Genomic DNA, 26,549 nt, shown 5'->3' on the forward strand with positions numbered 1-26,549 from the left:
CTTAACTGGCCGAGCCACCCAAGTGACCCTGGTTTATAAAATTTAAAGCCTATCCAACATAACTGGAAGTCATGGCATTTGTGTATTTGGTTAACCACTTATCCACATCAGCCACACAGTAGCTGCTACCTATATGGTTGCTTCCCAGATATTCAGTGGTTATGTTGGTGGGTCAGTGGGGAGCGTTAGGATGCGTACCTAAGGACGAACTATGTGGGGGTCAGTACAAGGTGCCAAAGAAGTTAAGTTGGTTTTGTCAGATTCGGCCGGATAGAAGCTTGTATATTTCCTGCATGTAGTCAATATTCATCGATGAGAGTTTTGCTGTTTATTTATTCCTTGATCTGAGGCCATATCAGCCTCCTGTGTGTGCTTTCATCAACTGGATTAGCGTCACTGATAATGCAGCCAGTTGTATGAAGCTAGACACACACGTATATAAAAACACATCTTTGGCATGATTCAAAAAAATGTTCCTCTCTCTGTTCTTATTGGAAAATTTACAGTTCTCTGCACCTTCACTTACTGATCTATCCTCCAGACTTGAGGCTGCCAGCCCGTTTTGCCAGCCTCTGTGAACTGGCATCTCGGTTCGGGACTGGGAAATGCATATTACGTAGTCTATTCACAGATGTTTCTAGCCACCTCCCATTACTATCTACATTGAAGCATGGGGTCGAGCAGTGGTTCTTAAATATTTTGGTCTCACAACCACTTTATAGTCTTCATTGTTGAGATCTGTAAGAGCTTATGCTAATGAAGGTTCTATATGTGCATAATTATTATATTTGGATTAAAACTTAGAAATTTTGAAAAGATTAATTTATTCAAAAATGATAGAAATCCAGGACACCTACGTGATTCAGTGGCTTAAGCCTCCAGTTCTATTTAAGCTTAGGTCATGATCTCGGGGTTCTGAGATCGAGCCCCTCATTGGGATCTGTCCTCAGTGCAGAGTCTGCTAGTCCTTCTCTGTCCCCCCAATTGCTCTTGTTATCTCTCTCTCTCTCAAATAAATACAAAAAATCTTTAAAAAAATGATAGAAATCCAGCAACATACTAACAAACTAAAATACTTTATAAAACTATATTTTTTCAAAGAAAATAATTAGTGAGAAGAGTGGCATTGTTTATTTTTCAAATCTTGGGTCTGGATTTATAGAAGACTGACTCATAAAAAAATAAATTAAATAAATTAAAAAAAAAAAAGATTGACTCATATCCGCATCTGTATTCAGTCTGTTGCATATGTTGATCTAGTTGAAGTGTATGAAGGAAATCTGGCCTTACATGCATATGTGGTTGGAAAAGGGTAATATATTTTGAAAGCTTTACTGGATATTTAAAATTTATATCAAAACTTAACAGGTGGCAGTTTCTTAATAGTGCAGCATAGAATCTAAAAGCATATTAATAAACTTTTCATAATTTATTGTATTAAAAAATAAAATGGACAATCATATATTTTAATTGGGTCTTCCCCTGCATGAACACTTCTGTGCCATACATTGCTCACTTGGAAAATATTGCTTCACTTAGTAATGTGGGTCTTCCCAATATTCACATACTTCATTATGCAACAGAAAGACCACATTGATTCATATTATCACTGATTTCATCAGAAACATTTTTATGTATCACACATTTTTAATCTCATTGTGACAAATGCAAATTTTCAAAAATTCTTAGTATAAAGCATAAATATTTTCATTGGCACCAAAACCTGATATTTTCTTCAAGTCATTCTTTGCTTACTTTTGAGAAATGTCTTCCAACTACCAAAGCTTGATCTATCGTAGTTCATCTATTTGTTATTATTTCAAGTAAAAATGGTGTTTCATGAAAAGTAACATTAGATCAGCTCACAACTAAAACAAGTGCTTTTTCTGGAGACTACTACATGTCAGCGTGCAGCAAAAGTGCTTTATGTGCATTTCCCATTTTATGACAGACTATTAAAAAGATGTGTGCTCCAGTTCGAGATTTAATAAAATTAGTATGTTTTAGAGATTCATCAATATTCATCTTATGTGAAACTGACCTTTTTCTTTTTTTTCCTGCAAGTGGATGATAATGGAGAATTCAATGATTATTAGGCACCACTGTTGCTACCATTTAAACCAGTGCCAAAAGTCCAGCAGTTTTTATCCACTGTTGCTTTTGCACCATCAGTTCATATTTCAACACAGTAAAAGACAAATGACATCTTAGCATTATTACAAAAATAACTGATGATCTTACAGATTCCCTAAGGGGCTCGGGGACTGCACTCTCCATGGGGTTTTGGACCACAAACTTTGAGAACCACCGGATTAGAAAGTTGTCTCATGAGGTACCAGTTATTTGCCCTGGGCCAGTGAAAAGGGACTCTTTATAGATCTCTTTTCTCTTTTCTTTCTTTCTTTAAGATTTTGTTTATTTGAGAGAGAGAGAGAGACAGAGAGAGAGAGAGAGCCTGAGCTCACTAAGGAGGGTGAAGGGGCAGAGGGAGACGGAGAAGCATACTTCCTGCTGAGCATCCGACACCCAAAATCAACACTGGACTCCATTCATCCAGGTCATCCATCATGACCTGAGCCTAAAGGCAGACGTTTAACGACCTAACTAGCTAAGCCACTCAGGCCCCCTAGATCTCTTTTCTTAAAACTCATGAAATATTCTAATTTTTTTCTAGGCTCATTTTAATATAATCTAAAATTCCATGTGCCAGATTTGAGTTTATGAATATAAACCAATGGCGGGTAGAGAGCAAGCCCTCAGAAAATGTTGGGAATGGTGGCAGTATTTACGTAGCAGTGACTATTAAGGATTTTTATTTTCAAAAGCATTTGAATTGTGAATTTAATCTTACCAACTGGTAGTACAGTTTTCTGATTACCTGTAGGGCATTTTCCTGATAGGATCATTTTTTTTTAACCTTTGCTTATCTGTGTTTTCTATCTCACCCCCTCTACCTTTCTTAAAGAGAGACGATTTTAATTTTTCTATGAAAAATAATCAATAATCTGAGATTCTTGCTTCTTTTTTTTTTAAGATTTTATTTATTTATTCATGAGAGACCCAGAAAGAGAGGCAGAGACACAGGCAGAGGGAGAAGCAGGCTCCCTACAGGGGAGCCCAATGTGGGACTCGATCCCAGGACCCCAGGATCACGTCCTGAGCTAAATAAAGGCAGACACTTAACCACTGAGCCACCCAGGCTTCAGAAGATTCTTGCTTCTAAATTTAGCTTTCTCACTGTGTTCCTATCCTGTTGATGACTTGTACAAAAGAAAATATATCAAAATTTGAATCCAGTGTCTAGAATCCAAATATCATGTGTCAATATATTCTGATATCATGAATTTTTTGAGAGGAAAAGAGAAAGATGTCAAGTAGATCTTTATAATTCCCTCCATAAATCAAAATTAAGTTCATATATATATATATATATATATATTTTTTTTTTTTTTTTTTTTTTTTTCTGATGTAGTTCTTTTAGGAAAGTAGATTCTATTACTCCTGTTTCAGGACAGATCACGTAGCAAAGGAAGAGAAAGAAAAGTAACATTTTTTTAGGTGCCTGGAAGTTCTAGAGACTGTTCTTAAGCGCTTTTCATATGTTTTCTCATTTAATGCTCTCAAAAAACAAACAAGCAAAAAACAACCATGTAAAATGTTAGTATTCAACGTATTACAGTGTTGAAACTGAGGTTCCAAAGCTTATCAATATGCCCACAGTCATCTAGCTTGTATGTGAGAATCAGAATTTAAGCCCTCTTTTGCTGAATCCGACATCCAGAACCTTTCCACTGTCTGTCCTACTCTTCCCAACGTCCCATCTCCCCCCACCACCCACTAACTCCCCCTCCACCCACTAACCCACTAACTTTTGTGGATAGTCAGCTGTCTAATGTCTCATGTTATTCATTAGATTAGATTGTGGCCCAGTAGGAATAGAGTATGTCAGAAATATATCAACGTCAGTACTGCTCAGCGCGGCTCGTTTTTTCCCCATACGTACAATAAAGATGAAGTACTTAAGTGACAGCTTATTCAAATATCACAACATGCAATATGCTCTTCTTGTCAAAACTCTCTTGTTTCCTATCATTTTAGCATCTTGAGTTTTCATTTTTGTCATGATTTTCAATGACCAGACGTCTCCACAGATTGATTCCAATTCATCTCATGAAGTTGGGTGTATTAACTTTTTTTTTTCCATGATTTATGCAATTTGTCATGTAGTGAGTAGAACTTCATGGACAAGATTTTATTCTAGGTTGCTAGAATGAGCTTGCCCATGAAGGAAGGTAGTCTTGATTAACAAGTGATGAGTAATATTTAAATTCTTACTTGTTTTGATCACTGTTCTGTCAATAGCCTAAACCTATTTGCAGTATCACAGAAAGACAATATCTAAAAATCATTTAAAAAATATTATAGCACTTTCTGGGGTGCCAGGGTGGCTCAGTCAGTTAAGTCATGTCTGCCTTTGGCTCAGGTCATGATCTCAGGGTGCTTGGGATCGAGCCCTGCATCAGGCCCCCTCCTCAGTGGGGAGTCTGTGTCTCCCTCTCCCTCTGACACTCTCGCTGCTGTGTGTTCTCTCTCTCTCAAATAAATAAAATCTTGTGATCCCTATCTATTTATATAGATACATATATAGATGTATATTAGCCCTTCCATTATATAAAATACCTTCATTGTTTTGGGCAGCCTTGCACTAGAACTCAAGATTTAATTTCCTATATTGGAAAATAAACTAAAGTACATGTATATTGTGACAAAATTATATTTTTTAATATAGTCTTAAAAACATTTATTTAGTAAAAAATAGTTACTGAATATTTGTTATGGTTACCATTCGCTAGGTGCAAGCCATTGTAGTTAGAGTTTAAGGATGTGTTGAGATGACTCATTACTTGACCTTAAAAAGCTTATATTTTTAAAAATTAGTAACAATGATTGATTTTGTGTTAATGTCAAGAAAAGATAATCATGTTCGTGTTTTAGGTACTTAAAAAATTATCAGTAAATATGCTCATTCTGAAGTATGGAGATTGACCATTTTTGTTACAATCTTAATGAAATTAAGTATTTCTCCTGATATTTATTTAGTAATATATTCAGTTACCTAAAGAAACATTGGATCATGGAGTAGTGACTCTAAATCATAAGTCTCGGTGAAGCATTGGTACCATCCAAGTTTATGTCATTGTGTTAGACAATCTAGCAGATGAAACTAAAGATTTTTTAAAATTATTTATTTAAATCAAATTTAGTTAACATAGACTACATTATTAGTTTCAGGGGTAGATTTAGTGACTCATCAGTTGCATACAACACCCAGTGTCCATTACATCAAGTACCTTCCTCCACCCCCATCACCCAATTACCCCATTCCCCCACTAACCTCCCAAAACGAAAGATTTGTAATGTCGTACTGATTGGATTAACTTCACCATTTTGTGAGTCTTCTTTTAGATTTGGCTTAGATAAGTTAAGATGATTTAATATGAAAAGTAACCTTTGACAATTCTCCCTGAAAAACAGAGAAAGAGAGACTCTCAGAGACCAGACACTATTTATCAGATCATGACCTTAGCTGAAACCAATGGTCAGATACTCAACCAACTGACCATCCAGGCATCCCACTACTATATTTTTAAATTGTAATCCAAATATGCTAGAGATGAAGTTATCTCCTATACAAGTATATGCAAGGGTGAAAGACGTAATTATACCACTTGGCTTTTTTTCCCCACCTCGGGTCATAACAGATGGGTTGGTATTTTATTGTATTCCTCTGTGTTCTGCTTTTTAATAAAGCTTATTTTACTGTTTTTCAATATTTGTATTTTGCTGTCTATGAAGCATAACTTCGAAAGAAACGTCAAATTAATTAAATAAGTACTTACTGATCTTTGTGCTGGGGACTTAGCTGGAGGCCACCAAGCCCATCAGCATCCGTCCATAACTTGCAAAGCAAACAGTTATGTGCCATGTTCTCCTGGGTCACACAGAGAGGGGATAGTCAGATGTCCTTTAGATAATCTACTTGCGTGCTGAATTTTTTCAAAAGAAATGTGTAAGAAGCAGTTTTCTTCTTTCTTGATTAGATGGCTCCCCAACTCTGAAATTTGGTGTATTGTATTCTTGAAACAGTTCTTTTGATTTCCCCAAATCTTGCTTTCTCACAAGCATTAAAGATGCCTTTCTTTCAGCCTCATACCATCTGACTTTTAATTATTTTACCCAGAATACTGTGCTTCATAACACTCAGGTGTCTTTATTGCCTATAGAAAGTGCCTAAAATTGTGAGATTAAATGCTCCTTCCAAAGAGCTAAACTACTTAGCTTAGGGTGGATATCTGAAATACAATGTAGTACAGTAAAAGTCTGACATATTTAATCTGGAACATTTTCCATCTTGCTTGCATTACCTGGTTTTCAATTTCCTTTGTTATAAAATGGTGACAGTAGGTATTTTTTTTGTGTAATGAGTCTGCACAATATTTTCAGTCCTAATAATATATACCCAGTACATGATTTACAATTAGTATGTTATTCTAGAAGGTAAGAAATAGTTGAGCGCGTAATCATTTTACATGATGCTAGTGGCTGGCTGGCAAGGAAGGTGAGAGGATGCTGCTGCTTTCTCCTACCCACTTAATTTCTTGATGTTATGTGTGATGATAGAATTTTACCGTGTGTTTTAGTCTTTATATTTCCCAAAGCAAAATTGAGAGATAAAAAAAATCAGTTCATGCTTTAGTGTTTATTTAGTTATTTTTAATGCTCATAGTAACTTTATTTGCAATAGTCAAAAAAAAAATGGAACTAACCTCATTGTCCATTAATGTGAATGAATAAATATTTCCATCAGATGGAAAACAGCAATAAAAAAAGTGCATCCAAAAAAAAGTGCATCATCGATACGTAAAACAACATGGATAAATCTCAGAAAGCACGCTGAGTGAATAAAGCCAGACAAAATTCAGTACTATTATATGAATCTACATAAAGTTCTAAGAAATGAAATTTAAGCTAGAGTGACAGAAAGCAGATCAGTGTTTGCCCCTTGAAGAGCAATGAGACAAGTGGGAGAATTTCACAGGACACGCTTTAGTGTTTAAATTCACTCTACACATAGAGTAAAAAATTCAAAGACTTTTACTACATTTCAGATAATAACTTTAAGGACATTTCTTATTTTTTTGGTATAGCAGCAGTGCTTGTGTGTGTGTATGTTATTCTATACACACGTAATAAAGTCTCAGTGAACTTTCAGTAAACGTGCTGGGTTTTTCTCTGCTGGTTATGTTTCTTTAGATGTTTTCTTTCGCCATTCATTTACAACGTAATCTTGGCACTCGCTCTGGTACTAGGAATGCTACATGCATCGCTTCCTCCAATTCTAACATCGCTGTTGCTCTGTGGCTCATCCAGTAGCAGGTGTTGAACATTGATATAAACAGAATTTTGCCTACCAAAGCCAAAATCCTCCCATTTCCAGTCTCCACTGGCCAAAGGAATGCTAATGCAAAACTTCCAAATTCAAGTCTCAGGCATGACAGTTCATTATGCTGCCTGCCAAGACTACTGGCCCATGGAAACTCTTATTTTAAAAATTAAGGCAAAGTAAAATTTCTGTCAAATACCTTGTGATTTTAGGTGACACACTTCTTGTTTTTGCAGCTTTCTCTGGAATTAGTAAATTGAGATTACATCGCAGTTAATTACTTAATAACATTTGTCTTTGAATATAGCAAAATACCCGATTATAACAGAACTGTTCACCATAAATACCAAAATACCTATTGTGGGGGAGAAAAGGTTAAGAAAAATGATGGAAAGTCTTAATAAAATTTAAGCATGTTAATATTCTAAGTGAGTTAGAAATGATTACTGACTAGAATACTTTGATTAAGACATTTGTATCAATAAGACTTTTTGTTAATGGGCACTGACTTAATTAGAACAATCTAGATTTAAAGATTACATAATTTCAGAACATGGAACTCTCATAGCCTACTTAAGCCTTTTTTTGGGGGGAAGATCATTATAAATAATTTGACAAATTTAAAATATAGTTTCAAAGGGAACAGAATTAAGAAGTAATCTTAGAAAAATTGGATTTGAACAAGTATTTATTAACTTATTAATGATTTGGACCGTTAGGTAATATTTATTTTATTATTATTTTTTAAGATTTTATTTATTCATGAGAGACACAGAAAGAAGCAGAGACATAGAGGGAGAAGCAGGCTCTTTGCGAGGAGCCTGATGCGAGACTCGATCTGGGGACCCCAGGATCACAACCTGAGCCAAAGGAAGATGCTCAATCACTGAGCCCCCCAGATGCCCCATTGAGTAATATTTATTAAAAATAGTGTTCCCTCTATCATTTTTTAAAAGATCAGTGATTTTATAGCCATACGTATACAAAAACTTTGTTAACGTTTTTCAGGATATCATTTATTATGAATATAGATATAGATAGATATAGATATAGTGGTTCTCTTCAGATTACTATGAAGGGGTTTCATTTTCCCTTAAATCCAGTCAACCATCATAATATACAAGATTTAAATAATTTCTATCAGGTTGGGTAATGTACAAAATGATATCACATCAATCAATTTTGAATAAATTATCTATGTTATAGGTCTGCAGGAGAAAATATGAACATGGATCATAATTCTTAACTGCTTTTGCAGATTTCCCTGCTTGGATGTTGTGGGAATAGTGATCAGTACTTACAAAGAAATCATGTCTTACATATAAGCTGGGTACTCGAATTAGCCTTTCTGGCTTGGGTAGTATTTAAAAATAAATACCCTGAAAAACACACAGATACTGTATACATTATAATAAACTTCCTTTAAAACACTATGATCCTGAGCTAACAGAGTAGTAAAAGAAATCCCCAAGGGGACCAAAACGTAGCACCAAGTACAGACAATGTTTAGTTTAGGAAAATTCCTATCTTTCAAAAATTATAATAATATTCAAGCTCTCCCAGAGAACAAACCAAGAGGAACACCTTCTATCTCATTTTATGAGGTTTATATAACTTCACGCCAAAATCAGACAGAAATGATGCCTGAGAGGAACATTGTCTACCACCTTCATTTCTAAAAATAGACATGAAAATTATAAACAAAATGTTGGCAAAATAAATCATGTAATAGACAAAAATTATAATGCGTTCTAAGTAAAAGTTAAACTTAGGAATTCAAGTTTGAATGCTAAAACATCAATTACTGTAATCCATCATATTAAAGAAAAGAATAATATGATTCTTAATAAATGCATCAGAATTTATGATAAAATTTAATATTAATTCATAAGACATCTTTTATCAAAATAAGAAAGGGAGGAACATCTTTAACCTAATATTTGGAATATGAAATAGATGACCACTGTCACACCTTATTAAATATTTTATTAGATATTTTCTGGAGACTTTAACCTTCTTAGTAATAAAAAAAAAGTAATGACATCTATAAGTGACTAGAAAGGAGGTAATAAAACCTTCATTATTTGCTTATCACATAATTTTTATGTAGAAAACTTGAAGAATATTATATTTAATAATGGAATTTAGGATTATTTGATAGAACAGAATAGGATCCCTATGTACCAGCAATAAGCAGAAAAAATATTTTAATTTTAAAACAACTTGTGTTAGCATTTACTGGTGCTTGATTTATTAAGGACTTATTTATGTTATTATAAGGATGACATTTCTCCTCAAATTGATCTTCAGTCTCAGAGTAATTCCAGACACAATCTTGACAAGGAAATTGATAAGCTCATTCCATTATTAGTATGGAAGAGAAAGGATAGTGAAGATGTTCGTAAGGAAGCGTAAGTAGGAGGAATTGCCATTTGGATATTAACATGTATTAGAAAATAAAACTAATTAAAATAGCATATTATAATGGAGATGGATCAAAAAGACTGATGGAATTGACTGGGGAGCCCTGACAGACCCACACACCCATGAAAACCCATAAATGACAGATGTGTCATTGCACGTTGGTGAAGAATATGATCAAGGGCACTAGACGGGTTATTTATATGGGGAAAAAAGTTATATTGAATTCCCACCTCATTCCCCACCCCCAATAGACACAAACACATTCCAGGGAGACATCAAAATGTTTAAAAACAAGTTACTTAAAACTTTAGGGAAAAAATGAGAATCATTTTATTACCTCGAGTTTGACAAAGATTTCTTCAGCCCATCAAGAAAGTGTACAGACCATTGCACCGTGTTAAAATTGTGTACATTGAAATGATAAACTTCTGTTTGTCATAAGACATTGAAAATTAAAGAGTAGCCCAAAACTGGTAGAACAAAGTGTCATAAATGACCTAAAAAGAATTTTCCAGAATATAGAAAAACTTGTATAAATATAGGCAAAATACAGAGTCACAGCCCAGAAAGGAGAACATAGATAGCTCAATAATACATGAAAATATCCTTATTAATAATTATGGAGGGGATCCCTGGGTGGCGCAGTGGTTTGGCACCTGCCTTTGGCCCAGGGCATGATCCTGGAGACCCCGGATCGAATCCCACGTCGGGCTCCCGGTGCATGGAGCCTGCTTCTCCCTCTGCCTATGTCTCTGCCTCTCTCTTTCTCTGTGTGACTATCATAAATAAATAAAAGAAAAAAAAATAATTATGGAAAAATATCTGAAAGCTATCTTGGTATGTAATTTTATGTTCATTGGTTAGCAAAAATTAGATATAATGAAAATAGGACCTCTTCAATAATGCTTGTGGTATAAAATGTTTTGTAAAATTACATAGCCTACCCTCCAACCCAGTAATGGTACCTTTGAGTTAAACAAGTAATGATATACAATTCCACACCCACCATGTTGGCAGAAATATAAAATAAAATAAATCAAGTGTTGGTGAGGGATGGAGGGATCAGAACTTCCATGCAGAGCAGATAGGAATATAACCAGAACTCTTCCACAGAGCACATGACTCTTGATCTCAGGCTCGTGAGTTCAAGGACCACGTCAGGTGTAAGTAAATAAATCTTGAATATAAATAAATAAAAGCATGTTGGCATGTCTTACTAGTACAGGTATATGCCCTCCTTGGCTAGAGAAACTCTTTGGTACGTCTGTCAGGAAATATGAACAAGAATGCTCCTTCATTTATTAATTTATTCCAGTGCCCTTCAATGGAGGAAGAAGAGGTCCAGGGGGCAATGGCTCTTCTCATGCCTTTCCCACTGACTGAACCTAAAACAACGAGGAACCATGGGACTTGATAAAAGTCCAAATGTTGACCTACAAGGCATGAAGGAAGCACTGGGCAGGGAGAGGATATGGGAGACCAAGAAAGAATTCTATCATCCACGTGTTCATAGAAAGCTGATTCACATCGAGCTGTGATGTTCTCATATTTTTTTTAAGTTACTTCTGTGTGTTAGTTATTTTCCAATTGTGTCTATTTTCTGCTTTTAAAAAAGAAAATAGTTTAGCTAATGATTTATTATCTTCCTCTCTTACTTATATTATAACTTCATTCTTTTATAATAATGGAAAGCTGGGAACAATTTTAAAATACTTATCTCAGAAATCAATAAACAAATGAGGAATTTCAGAAGTCTAAGAGTAAGTGAAAAAAGCACATCACAAAAGAATACTTTATATTAACTATAATCACCATGCCGTAAGTTGCTAAGAGGCTAGATGTTAAATGTTCTCAATACAGAAAAGAAATGATAGTTGTGTGATGTGCAGAGATATTAGCTAACACTACCGTGGGAATCATTTTGAAATTATAAGTGCATCAAATTAACATGTTGAACACTTTAAACTCATACAATGTTTGATACCAATTTTATCTCAATAAAGCTGGAAAAAATGAGCACATATAATAACTGCCAATTATATAAAAGCGAGCATTCAAAAATAAAGGGTGAGGGATGCCTGGGTGGCTCAGCAGTTGGGCTTGGGTTTGGCTCAGGTCATGATCCTACCATCCTGGGATCGAGTCCCATGTCGGGCTCCCCGCAGGGAGCCTGCTTCTCCCTCTGCCTGTGTCTCTGCCTCTCTCACTCTCTGTGTCTCTCATGAATCAATCAATCAATCAATCAATCTTTGGAAAAAAGTGTCAATAAAAAAGAAGGAGTGAATTGTTAAGGCCATATGCGTACATAAATATTAAATCTACACACAGAAGACAATGAGAAACAAAAAAAAATCAGATTTTGGGGGGCAGTTACCCTAGGAGGCCAAACTAAGTGATGGAATAAAGAGTACTGAGGGGACCTCAATAATATCAGAGATATTGTATTTCATAAGTTAGGTTGTTCCTTCATTATTATTTATACTTTTTATATGCTATATGTTCTTTATATATTAAATTTGTTCATAATATTAAAAAATGAAATTATAATACACAACACATATACTAATTCATAATGAGGTAGAGAATGTAGATATCCTCTCCTCAGGAATTTTAGCTTAGTGCTTAATAATACTTAGAAATTATCCAGCATTGGGACATATTACTACTTCTTCCGTGGAGCTCCTTAAAGAAGTATTTGGTTTACTTTTTAAGGCCGTCTTGTATAGCATATGCACCTTGAAGAATTTAATGTTTTTTTGAGTTGCTTATACCATAAAGCACTTTGGAACTGAGACCAGCAAAACAAATGGCAGATTAAAAATTGTACATACTCTTGGATGGATTCAACTCATCAATTAACTGGGTAAAAGAGGAAAAAAAAAAAACCTAATTAATTGACATTTCTTTATTTCTATGACTTTTGACCGTATACAGATAAATTTGCATAAATATGCATTCTGCAACTCTATGCATATTACAAAAGAATGCTCTTGATACGTTTTTCTAAATAACTTTCTCTTCAAACTAAGTTTCAACTCAGTTTACCTGTCCTATCCCAAGTAGTGCAGAGAGAATTTTAGTAGCACTAAAGTAAGAGGACGGGGGTACGGAAATCAGGTAAAGGAACAAAAGAACAGGATAGAGACCTAGATGAGGGAGTAGGATATACCAATCTTCATCTCCCCAGAAATAACAGTTAACTATCCAAGAATCCAAATAGCTGTGGGAGGGCTCAAGAGTCCACTTAAGAATATACAGCAACACACTGGAGCCAGAGATGGGAATTAACTGTACAGAAAGGATTGCGGCGATCAGCTTAGCTGAGACATCCAGAAATGGTTAGGAGCCAGGAAGAAAGGTAGAGGCTGTTGGTATCAACCATGCAGCAGATGCCACCGTGGTTCCCAGTGGCCTACTCCGTGGAGGACTCGAGCAGTCTTTGCCTTTGAGGGCCTCAGCCACAGACTCCCCATAGGTTCACCGTGGAGACCCCATGATGTTCGTTGGTACAAGCTTCAGTGGCCTGCTCCTCGGAGGACGCCAACAGCTTCCATCCCTGAGGTAATCAGAGGCTGCTGCAGATTCCAAGGAGAGGGAGATGCTACCATGCCCCTCTTTTACTGGAAAGAGCTACTATCGCACAATCCATTGGACCACAGCCGCCTCCACATCCCACCCAGGCACATTCCCCAAACCTAGAGCCTTGGCTGCTCTACGTGTCCCCATAATTCAGGCTTGGACATAGCTGACACTCTGTATATGCCTGAGGCTCAGGCGCCAGAGCCACTACTGCTGTGGGCTTACCAGAGCTCTGGAGCTCGGGAGCCACTGTCACTCTTTAAGTGCCTATACTCTAGACCCTGGCTTTGTGGTCGCTCTGTGGGTGCTCATACCTCAGATACCAATATCACCACCACTGCAAGGGTGCTGCAGGCTGACCAGGAACTAGAAGAAAAGGAATATTTCTTGACATTGGTCCTTGCAGCTATTTTTTTTTTTTTTTTTTACTGATATGACAACAAAAGCAAAGGCAACATAGCAAAAATAAACAAATGAGCCTACCTCAAACTAAAAAGCTTCTGCACAGCAAAGGAAACAACAAAGAAAATGAAAAGAACCTGTGGATTGAACAAAAATATTTATACAACATATGTTTGACAAGGGGTTCTAAGGAATTTATACAATTATAAATTGTATAAATTTATACAGTAGCCAAAAAAAAAGCTGTGCAAATAGTCCAATTAAAAAATGAGCAAAGGATCTGAATAGACATTTCTCAAAAAGAATATACAAATGGCCAACTGATATGTGAGAGGTGCTCAACATCACTAATCATCAGGGAATACAAAGCAAAACCACAGGATATCACCTTACACCTGTTAGGATGTCTATTACTAAAAAAAAAAATAAAAAAAATACAACAAAACATGCTGGTGGGGATGTAAAGGAAAGATAACTTTTGTCCACAGATAGTGGGAATCTACACTGGTATAGCCATTATGGAAAAGAGTATAGATGTTCCTCAAAAATTAAAACTAGAACCATCATATGATCTAGCAATCCATTCCTGGGTATGTATCCAAAGGAAATTAAATTAGTATCTAGAAGAGATATTTGCATTTGTGTTCATTGCCCCATTATTCACAATACCCTAAGTATGAAGACAACCCAAGTGCTCGGATGAACGACTGGATAAAGAAAACGTGGGATGGATGTGCAGTGGAATATTTTTCAACCTTGAAAAAAAAAGAGATCACGCCTTCTGGGATAACGTAGATATCTCAGAGGATACGTGCAATAGCACAGAGACTGAGAAAGATACTGCAGAGCATCACTTACGTGTGTAAGCAGAAAAGAACCCAACAAACACACTCACCGTAACAGAGTAGAACCAGAGTTACCAACCGACTGGGGATGAGGCAAAGGGAGAGAAGCTGGTCCAGGGGAGATAAGCCTTCAGCTATAAGATGGATAATTTTTGAGGATCTACGTACAGCCTGGTGACTACAGTTAATAATACTCCATTAAAAAAATAATTCTCCATTGTATACTTCAAATTTGCTAACAGAGGAGATCCTAGATGTGCTCAACACACACAACACACATAAAGGTAGCTGCTGAAGTCATGTATGTGCTCATTTGATTGTCATAATTTCATAGTGTACATATAGATCAAATAGTATTGTACGCTTTAAATATATAAAATTTTATTTGTCAATGATTCAAAAAGGCTCTCCTGCCAAACACACACACGCAAAACCGAAAGGCAGACCGGTCTTATTTGGAATATAAACTGAACTTCTTTCAATCAGCTCTTTCATAACATTTGCATGGCATTGATCATTGTCAAAATACATTATTAAGAAAAAAAATAGAAATAACTCTGAGAGGGGCACCTGGGTGGCTCAGTGGTTGAGCATCTGCCTTCAGCTCACGTTGTGACTCCAGGATCCCGGGATCAAGTTCCACATCGGGCTCCCCGCAGGGAGCCTGCTTCTCCCTCTGCCTGTGTCTCTGCCTCTCTCCCTGTGTCTCTCATGAATAAATAAATAAATCATAAAAAAAGAAAAATAACTGAGAAAAAATTGGGAAATTATTTATTATTGCATTTTCTTGCTTTTAGCTGTGTCAACAGCCTTATTTTTTTGTCTCCAGTAATGCTTTTCTACACTATCATATTATGTATTTTTTCCCGATGCGGATATTCCATATTCGTTTTCCAGATGTGTTTCATTTGGGGGTTATTGAATAAATAAGGTCATAAAGAATCAAGTATGTGTGAGAAAAATAATGGGATGAGCCAAAAAAAACATACTATCCAGTTAGGTAATATTCATTTAGCCAATTTTTTGGATAGCAATAAAGTTCTTATAAGAAGATCCTTTTTTTTTTTTTTTTTAAAGAAGATCCTTATTTTTTTTTTTTTTTTTTTTTTTGCCAAAAAAGAAACTGGTCCCTTTGCATCCCAGCCCAAAACAAATGTTACTGGATTATTATTTTTAAATTTCCCATGTCCAATTTATTCTATGTTCTGTTCATATATATATATATATATATATATATATATACACACACACATATATTTTTTTTACAAATATCTTTGGCTTCTAGGATGTCATAAGCAAAAAACGTCACTGACAAAAAGTGTCTTTGGATTTTTTTTTATAAATTTATTTTTTATTGGTGTTCAATTTGTCAACATAGAGAATAACACCCAGTGCTCATTCTGTCAAGTGCCCACCTCAGTGCCCATCACCCATTCACCCCCACCCCCCGCCCTCCTCCCCTTCCACCACCCCTAGTTCGTTTCGCAGAGTTAGGAGTCTTTATGTTCTGTCTCCCTTTCTTTGGATTTCAGAAGAGGCGTGGGAACAAATATATGGACTACAGCAAGTACACACAAAAATTAATTTCTTATTGATTTGATAATCTGTGGTTGGTTTTGCCATGATATACAGATTTTATTGCATATCATCGTGCTCATAGTCTCATGAAATCTGGCATGTAATTGTATCAAAAGTGTCCTCTCTGTATCATTTTAAAAAGCAATAATTATAGATTCATCACATAGCTCTATATGGAATCACACTAATCGCAGTACAAAACTGTCTCCACCGGCACGACTCCTAATTTTGGAACTGAGTTTTAAATGGATTATGTTGATATCCATAGAAAGATCAGAACTAATAAAAGAACCAGTTGGCGTTAATCACTCTTTTCCCCTGCAATCCCATCGTGCTTTATTAGTTCTTAATTTAAGAACTTAATTCATTCTGCTTTGATTCGGTGTAATTTCTCTGCAGGCTCATCACCTCCAACAAACTGTGTTTCTTGCCTGGTGTCCTGTCCCCATTCATCCTTCATACCCTGCATCTATTCCTAATGGTTCATATATTCAATGGTTATAACTCAACAGAATATTTTTCGGTTTTTTTGTTTTTTTTTTTTTTAGAGTGTGTGTGTTTTTTTTAATTTCTTTCAGAAATTTGGTACAACTGTATAAAAGTGAAGATGACACAGAGATTTCAAAGAAGATCAAGACTCATTGGACTGCTTTGGGCCTAGAAGACGTACAGTTTGTGAATTACTCTGTGCTGTTCAACCTGCCAGGCCCGGGGGCCAGCTCTGTGACTCTGAGCAGCAGTGGCCAATGCCTCCATCCTAGCGGCCGGCCCTGCAGCGAGGAAGCCAGGACGCGCGGCGGCCAAGACCTGCTCTACTCATACGCAGCCTATTCTGCCAAAGGAGCTCTCGAGGTAATACGACCATTTGTCTCTGTCATTTTACAGTGAAATGGAATTAGAAAACAACAGCTTTCATCTAAATTGAACTCCCTGGCAAGATGCAGCATGAGAAAGTAACCATTAAATGGCCTCAGCGTGGAGGTGCCAGGGAAGGGGAAGGATGATTGGGATCGCCTGACCTTGTTGTCTTGTCATATTTTGAAAGCGAAAACACGTCGGAAGAATTTAATTCGAACGTGTTGAACGTGTGACTGAGTCATTCACATTTTGCCAGGTTGGGATCGGACAAGTTCATCTCCTTCTTGGGTTCTTGAGGAGGCAGATTTTAATGGACTGATGATCGGACAGAAGGAATAGAAACGGAGGCGGGTTGTGTTCGAGGTTGGGTGCGCAGACAAGAAGTGTAAAATAGATGTGACTATTCACAGATTTAGGGTTTGAAATACAAGGTTTCTGCCTTCTTGGTGGAAAACCCAGGAGAAAAGGGGCCAGGTGCTTTACTTTTTCTGGCTTAGCCAGTTCTTTTGGCTTGGAGCTGACGTGCGTGGCTTCCTGGGCCACACAGCCTAGCTTCAAATCTTGAGTCCCTAGTTACCCACTGCCACTTACCCATCTAGGGCTGAGTTCCCTCATTTCCGTGATGGGGATAATAATAGTGCCAACTTTATAAAGTGATTCTGAAAATTAAACTAGGTGATATATGAAACCTGGGAGGACAGAGCCTGGCCCACAGTAGAGACAATATACCAGTTAGATACAACAAGTAATTGGCCATCTTTCCTTTATTAAAGGCGCATTTTCTGTCTCCATGTAAAAATACCTTTTTAATACACACATTTAGTTATTTTTTTTACAAGCCTTTCGATTGCCTCCTTTGAGACAAATGGAATAATACCATGTTTCTGATTGTTGTTGATTATTGGCACAGCTTTGTAAGACTCTCTTGTATTAGCTCTGATTAATATATTAAATATTTAAATTATTTGAAGTGACTTCACAGATACAATCTTGCTTTTGTGGTTTGTTTGATTTCTAGTTGTTGGAAGGGTGGGAGAGTTCTTTTACTGGTGGTTCAGCGTCGCTCGTATTCCAGTGGGTCATCCTCTGACTTTTAGTGCATAATAACCACTGCCATGGAAAGCCTTACGATTGGTTAAAAGCTAATACAATATTAGATGTGTGTAATATTTGTAAGATGGGACTCGTGTAACTTGATTTGATTAATAGATACTGTTTCTGATAGCAATGATGGGAGGGAGCCCACCAGCCTTCTTTTGTTGGTTCAGAAGCTCTGGTCTCCCAAAGCTTCTTTGGCCCCACACATTTCCAGCACCCTCTTAACTCCCATTGGTTCAGCACAGTAATCAATGGGCCTTAAAACAAAACATGTCCCAAACACAGATCAACAATAAAAACCCCAGGAGCTCAAGTCGGTCTCTGGAATCACCCCCATTTATTTGCTTTTCAGTTTGCTCTGGCAAATTATTTATTATTCCTTGACCCAGGAGATATGGAAAAACCATGAAATCGCAACTGTGTCCCTCTTTTCCTCAGCATGGCCCTCTACTAATCCCCTGGGCAATTGGGTTGGTTTTCTATGTTCCCCTGTAGCTACATCTCTGAGAGTTTTCTACACATTTATCTTACCAGTCATAAATGTTTGAATTTTCGTGGTTTCTTCTAAAAGAAACCAAAGTCTACTGCAGAATCATAGAACTACTTAAATGCCCACGAAGACGTAAGTCATTTTGGGACCGTCCGCCACTTACAAATACTGTAAGTCTGTTGTTTTTAATAAAGAAGTATTGACAAAGATTTGAAGAAGCTTTAAAAGGGAAAAATGAACGTAGCTGTCAATGTAGAAATAGATTTTAGGTTTGAAATATAGGCCTAACTAAAGGGGAGCAGTGTTAAAGGAACTAAAATGCAATTATGGATAACACAAACACCTTGTATTTGAAGAACAAAATTTGAGAAATCAACCGTGCGAATTAGATGAAGACACTAACGATAACTATTTTCGGGATCATATAAATAATTCAAATCTAATATACTAAGTACATAATAATTTAAATATTTATATCAATAAATTTATTGATGTTGATTTTTTAAAAGCTCAAGCCATGCATTATGACTTTCAAAAGCAAAGCAATTTCTAGGTGACTATTTTATATGCATGTAGAATATTTGCATATATTTCATATACATGTTCTAGACTGATGTGCCATTAAAACTCACATATTCTAACTAATAGAATGTGGGTGATTTTCCGTATCTCTTCAGACCGTTCTTAATTAAAATCAAGCTTGAGAGGTTGCTGCTGATGATTCAGACATACCTACTTTTTGATTTTGAGTACATTGTATTTGCATGAATTTCTATCAGGCTGAGCCATTAACAAGTGCGTAAATTATTCTGGTCTGACTGCCAGCAAGGCTCCCCACTACTTTTGCTTTTGACAAGGTTATTTGTGGAAGAGGAGTGCCCCTTCTCTTTGAAGAGCTGTCATGTCCATTCATCATATGACCACTTTGTATAAGCTTCCAATTTTTGCTTTCTGGTAACGGTCTAAACAGCATTTGTGATCTCTGAGATCTACTTCGAAAACCTACTTAGTGCCAGCATGATGGATGGTGTACTTTGCAACTTCTTTGTAATTCATTGTGCGCTAGAAAGGTGACATTGTTTACCCCGTCATAATGACAGGTGGGTCAGGAAAGGGGTCCTAAGGAGAGTTGTCCTGTCACATGCAAAATACATATTAAAATGGATCCATAAATAATTTAGCATGAGTGAGGTTAGCTTCAGGGAATAAACAGTGATTTATACTTTTACTAAAAGTTAGATATCAACTATAATGTCATCGTACTGTTAAAGACACTGGTAGTGAGTGCTGACAATGCCTAGTCAGTTTTATAAAAAGAATATATGGCCTTATATAATTTCTGTGCAATTATCTCTTTTGTCCTCTGTGAAACCCACCCAGATGCAGAAAGGCAAAGGAAACGATTAATATTTAATAGAGGCCGGTGAGATTTGAGTCCACCGTGTTTATATTTTTGAACAGAGAATTTGTTTTCACTTTAATACACTTTATAGATTTGGGAATTTCTGTTAAGTATTATTTTGTGTCTGAGAATAAAGGCAAGTAATGCAGTTTTATGGCGAGACTTATTTTCAACAACTCATTAACCGTGCTTAAGATAGATGGTCCTCAACACATTTATTATTATCCCGTTCCCCAGAGAGCCCACGGTTGCATCCTCCCTAATTAGCTGCACAACTGTGGGTTGGTCATTGTAGTTCTCCAAGCCTCAGTGCTCTCATTTGTATAGGGGAACAGTGATAGTACCTCCCCTGGTTGCCATGGGGATGAAATGATGCAAACCGAGTAGAGTGCACTGAGTGCACGAAGAAAGCACCCAGAAAGTGTTAGTGACGTGGCATAAAAGAAACACATTTAAATGGGAGAAACTAAAATATGAGAACTATATGTCATGACGTGAAAGTACAAACTTCATGTCACATTGTCTGAACGTAATCTACTTGTCTTGTGTTTAATGTGACAAAGAGTAATCACGAGACAGGAAAATGCCTTGTTAAGTATGAATAAATAATAAAATATATTCAATGAGTATGAATAAATAATAAAGTATATTCAACATAGTTCAATACATTCAATATCAGATTTTGAATTGAAAACTAAAAGCTCAAAGGAACTAGGAGTAAATATTTTGTTTTTGAATGCACAGTGACGAATCATTTCAACTCATAAAATATCAAGCCTTAGTGTAACACCTGAAATTTTTTTTTTAACACCTGAAATCTAAACACTATATTGGATTGTATCAAGCAGTCTTAAAAAGGGGAAAAAAAATAAAGAAAAAGATAAAGAAAAAGCTGCTTGCAATCCTCCAGGTTCTTAAAATCAGCTGTCTATTTTCTCATAGCGAGGAAACCTTTGTCTTTCTCTTTTAATAGTTTCAAACAAAAGTCAGCTTGCCAAGCGTTATGGCAAAAGGCAGAGCTGTATGCATCTGGCTGGGAGGGATTCCTGTTACAGATAACAAGTGATCAGAAAGCTAAATAAAGGAGTGGAATGGAATTGAAGGATTTAGACTTTTGTTGTCTGGGTAAGAAGATGAAGCCACTACTGTCCCACCAACGGAGAACATGGGAGCTTGGTGCACGCAGGCTTTCAGCGCTGGGAATGCTTTTGTGTTTTATCTGTGTCCCTGCTTTTGCTCCCGTGGAATCCGGCTCTTGGTCAGCAGGGCACAGTTGTGAGGTGGGAGTCCCTGAGCCCCTGTATGTATACGGTGCGGGTGTCCTTTAGGGATCTGCAGGCAGGGCCCGGCCTGTGTGACCTCCTCTCCCCGGTCGCCCGAGCCCATGCCTTAGCCGACTCAGCACGGCGGATCCCCAAGTGCTGCTCTTGTAGTTGAACCTCATCACTACGGGCTTAACTTCCACATATCTCAAGTCCGTACTGCTTTTTTCCCCATATTTAACATTTAGACGGAAGCATGTACAAACCCAGGAGTGACCTATCACAACATGTTGTCTGGACTTACATGTTTGTCGGAGACGTTACATCTTCTACCCGGGAAACAGAGCAGAAGCCTATTTTATGACATAAAAGTCTTAAAACACAGCTGAGTTCAGCTAAGCAGTTAAAGTGCAGTGACCCCCCCACCCCCAACCCCCTTCATGAAAACAAATACAGCATTTTTAGTGAGAACGTGTTTGACTACAAAGTTCTAATTTGCCTGAAGTTATTTCTGAAGATTCTGAATCATCCTAATTATGTGTTATCTGACAGAAAAGTCTAGGTCAGCATTTTTGTTTTTAGTTTTGACATGATTTAAAGCATAACCACTTCCCGAGTTAAGTGAGAATGTAACATTCTTAGCAAATTTAATTTATATTTTAATCTCCATGAAGTGCTAGTATTTAAATATGTACCTTGGGCAGCCTGGGTAGCTCAGCAGTTGAGCGCCTGCCTTCAGCCCAGGGCGTGACCCCGGGGTCCGGGGATCGAGTCCTGCGTCGGGCTCCCTGCATGGAGCCTGAGTCTCCCTCTGCCTGTGTCTCTGCCTCTCTCTTTCTCTCTCTGTGTCTCTCATGAATGAAAATAAATAAATAAATAAATAAATAAATAAATAAATACCTTTTGAATAACATTTACCGCATTTCAGTAGGTGCTGCAATTTCCATTTTTTCAGGGCTAGAAAGATAACGCGGAAAAGTTGATCCTTAGGTGTACGTACTATTTCAATAAACTAATCTAATTGATTTTAAAAGAAGCCGATTTCTGTCCTCTATTACTTTCGTGGCCTCCAGGAAGAATTCTCTCGAATGAATCTGCGACTCCTTCAATATCCTTACCTTAATAAGCTGAGTATCATTTATTAAATAAAGTGCCCTGTGATCATTAATTTGTTTTTCCGTATGTTTTAATTTGGTAGTGAAAGATTAGGCGACTAATGCAGCCGTCAGCCACCTGGGTGTTGCTAATCTGACAAGAGGCAGCCCACACTTAGCAGACACATCCTGGGCGCCTCTCCTGTGCCAGTCACAGGGAACCAAGTGACACCCAGGGGCACTCTAGGCACTGTCCACCTGCAGCTGGCAGGCTCCTCGGAGAAACGGTTAGGTGAGCAGCTGCTAACTGCCTGGCCCCACGCTGCCATGAGCACTCGCGCAACGCGTGGATCTTCTACGCTCAGGTTTCCTCATTGCGAGATGGGCTGAGGTACCTCCCAAGCTTGAGTGTTCCGAACGTAGACTGGATGCAGCCGATGCGATCTCCACGGTACTGTGTCCAGCACAGAGGACATGAATGGTCCAGTACTGGTTTCCTTTCCCCCGTCTGTCATGCCATAAACCCATGTCCACTTCCGTCCTTCTTCTCTCCCTCTCCCTCTCCCTCTCTCTCTCTCTCTCTCTCTCTCTCTCAGAGCCCTTATGTTCACTTTCCAACTTCCTCATCACTGGCTTTTCTGTGAACTGCTCTTGCCCTCATCTCCCTCTCACTGTGACCCACCTCTTCCTCTCTCCTCCTCCTTGACTCTTTCTCAACGTGGCCAAGGCCTGGGTACCAGGTTCATCCCAGACCTCTAATGCATACCCGTTTCTGTGTTCAACCTTCTAGGAAAGCCCTGAGTAATGTAGTGCTTGACCACTTAAAAGGCCAGGTACAGAAAGCCAACAAAACAAAACACAATAAAATAAAATAATAATAATTAAAAAAAAAAAAAAAAAAGCCAGGTGCAAGTGCCCCAGTGGCGTGCTGGGATGGTTCAGGTCAGCTTCTGAGTTCCTGCTAGTAGAAGTCAGTTCTGTGAATACTTCCAAATTCTGATCTGATATTTATTATTTATTTATTTATTTATTTATTTATTTATTTATTTATTTATTATTTTATTTTATTTTATTTTATTTTATTTTATTTTATTATTTTATTTTATTTTATTTATTTTATTTTTAAGATTTTATTTATTCATGATAGATACACAGAGAGAGGCAGGGACACAGGTAGAGGGAGAAGCAGGCTCCCTATGGGGAGCCCAATGCAGGACTCGATCCTGGGACCCTGGGGTCATCCCTGGAGCCAAAGGCAGATGCTCAACCACTGAGTTCAACCTCTCAGGCACCCCTGATGTGATATTTAAACCACAAAAAATTATAAATGCCTATATATATATATATATAAATCAGGGATCCCTCCCATCCTCGCCCCCCACCGAGATCCATTTTGTTAACATACAACTTCCCTGCACCCAGTACTCAGCAAGAAACTGGTGTTCCAGTTAGAGCGTGGCCACAATATTTCGGTCGGCCACACAGGGCCAAGACCAGTGCCACAGAGACCACACAAAAGTCAATAATAGTCAATAGTAAGAGGCAGAGAACTTGCTTCTGGTTTCCACCTGAGAGAAGTTCCTTAGAGAAGCTTTACCTTTCACGCAGAACTAATGGGTGATCAAGAGGTAAATTCTTTACCAAGAATTCCCTCAAATTATCCTTCAGATGTCAGCCCTGCTGGGATACTTGGAGCATTTTGCACAATATCAACTGACCTTCCATCCCCTTTCTCAAGCAACTGAGACTGGTCCACCAGCTTCCTGCCTGGACTCTCAGCACCATGAGAGTCCCCATTGTCCTGTACCCTCAACCCCAGGAGACGTGATTGAGTCACTCCAGGAAACTTATCTCCAAAGCAATTAGCCATTCTGCTGTTGTCATTTTTTTTTTTTTTTACTTTATTTAAAGAACCTTATTCCTAGTTTACTGGAGGGACACATAGTAAATAAACATGTAGAAAGTAATAAAGTTGCAGAAACTCTCATAATCAGTTACTGCTGATATTTTGCATTTGTTTATATTATCCATTCTCAGGATGAGAAAGAATAATCTAGTCCAGTTTTTCTGTACTACTTTTGTTTCTAAGATTTGTCAACCAAATTGGGCTAAATCTTTTTTTTTTTTTTCCAATTTATAAACATTTTAAGTCTCCTTTTTGGTAAAAGCTGAGCAACAAACCATCACCTGTCTCAGCTGTACATACACCAGTTAACTCCTGCTCCTGTTGGGTATCACCAAATATTGTTCTCTCCTTCATTGATACATGTCCTGAAATTCCGCCCATATCTAATATCTGCCCCTATAAGAAAATGAATAATTTCGGGGCACCTGAGGGGCTCAGTGGTTGAACATCTGCCTTTGGGTCAGGGTGTGACCCTGGGGGCATGGGATCAAGTCCCACGTTGGGGTCCCTGCATGGAGCCTGCTTCTCCCTCTGCCTGGGTCTCTGCCTCTCTCTCTGTGTCTCTCATGAATAAATAAATAAAATCTTTAGAAAATGAATAATTACCTATTTCAACATTCTGTAGCCACTCCTTAATATATTCAATATCTTTATTTTGCTTTTGGTAGAGCTCTTCATTCATTTGTACTTAACTTCTGCCTCAAATGTGTTTTCCCCAGGTTAGTGCATGGGTCCTCATCAATTGGATGTGATGCTGCCCTGACATCCTTATTAAAATAATTCCTTGCCACCCTCTATTGTATTAACCCTTCCTTATTGTTCTTAGGGCATACCAGAACTAAAAGTCCTGTGACTTGTTGATGTCTTTCTTTTCCTTTTTATTGGCTATTTCTAGCAAGAGAAAATAACCAGAACACAAAGTCTCCTTTTGTAACTCATTTTCTCCACACCTTCAGAAACTAGAATATAATCTGACACATACTATTGGAAAATGAAATAATTCCCTCTTTAATACACTCTTCCTTGGACTTGCATAATTATGTTTTCTCCTGGTTTTTCTCCTAATTCTCTACATATTTTTCATATTCTCTTTTTTTAAAAGACATAATTTTGGCTTTCAAAATGACTTTGATAAAAATAGCTAAAAGGAAAGATACTCTGGTTGATGGTTATTTTTAAATTGTTGGCCAAATAATTCAAATACCTAAATGTTTTGTAAGAGACTATTCAGATTGGGAAAACTTACCAACAATCTATTTTTTTTTTACTCTAGAATGCAGTCTATAAACTTAAAACATGGAGATGTAAACCCAACAGAACTGTGTTTCACTTATATTACAATCATTTTATTACAATCATTTTAACGTAATTATTTTCTTTTCCTTCAGATGGGTGTGCATTATGTTAGACTATAAAACATTTTGCGATTTTTAAAAATAATTACTAAATGTCACGATAACTACTACTCTGGCTTACCTTTATTATTTCTGCTATAGAAATTGGTCATCATGTCAGCAAGCCTTGACTTTAGTATATTGTTGTAGGAAGTATTTTTTCTCCAGTGTGTATATTATAGTAAAAAAAAAAAAGGTAAAATTGACAAGCCAGCTCTTTATCTGATCTTTTATACCAAACACAGCAAAATGGATTGTGTGTCTCATACTTAATGCTCGATTCAGTTGGGATGTACTAGTTTAACACACTAGCTCATATCCCTTCTGATTGGTTAGGATCCATTTTAACTGATTACTACTTGTGTTCTAGTTATTAAAGATTTTAAATAACTAAATATTATTTAAATAACTAAAAGTTATTTAGCATCAAAATATTAAATATTAAAATATCATATAGTTCCCTACTTATAGGTCTTGATTAGCTAGACACTTAATTGGTCTTGATTAGCTAGATTGGCATATTGAGAAGTTTGAAAAGGTGATGATTGATCAGTGATGCCTGCACAAGAGCGGGAGGGAGCAGCATTGGTTTTCACGCTTCAGTACAGTGTGGTTTCCATGATACTATCCGTGATGGGAGGCCACTGAGTAAACCTGATGAAAGTAAGTACTAATACAATTCCAGCAATCTCTGAATTGTGAAGTCCTCACAAATATTAGCATATTAATGCCTTTTAGAAAAGACAGAGGTAACCATGGGTGGACATTTTGAT

The 26,549-nt window shown here is 37.1% G+C and overlaps 1 protein-coding gene across 6 annotated transcripts in view; it reads left to right on the top strand.

Annotated features, from left to right (window-relative positions):
• The window catches only part of NAALADL2 (N-acetylated alpha-linked acidic dipeptidase like 2), a 1,263,364-nt gene that overhangs the window by 740,935 nt on the left and 495,880 nt on the right, over positions 1-26,549 (top strand). For all 6 annotated transcript variants that reach the window (XM_077880384.1, XM_077880385.1, XM_077880381.1 and 3 more), the window contains one exon: positions 16,851-17,124. In XM_077880384.1, coding sequence (XP_077736510.1) covers positions 16,851-17,124 — 274 coding nt within the window. The remainder of the gene's footprint in view (positions 1-16,850; positions 17,125-26,549) is intronic.

Source organism: Canis aureus, chromosome 31, assembly GCF_053574225.1.
Source record: "Canis aureus isolate CA01 chromosome 31, VMU_Caureus_v.1.0, whole genome shotgun sequence".
NCBI lineage: Eukaryota > Metazoa > Chordata > Mammalia > Carnivora > Canidae > Canis > Canis aureus.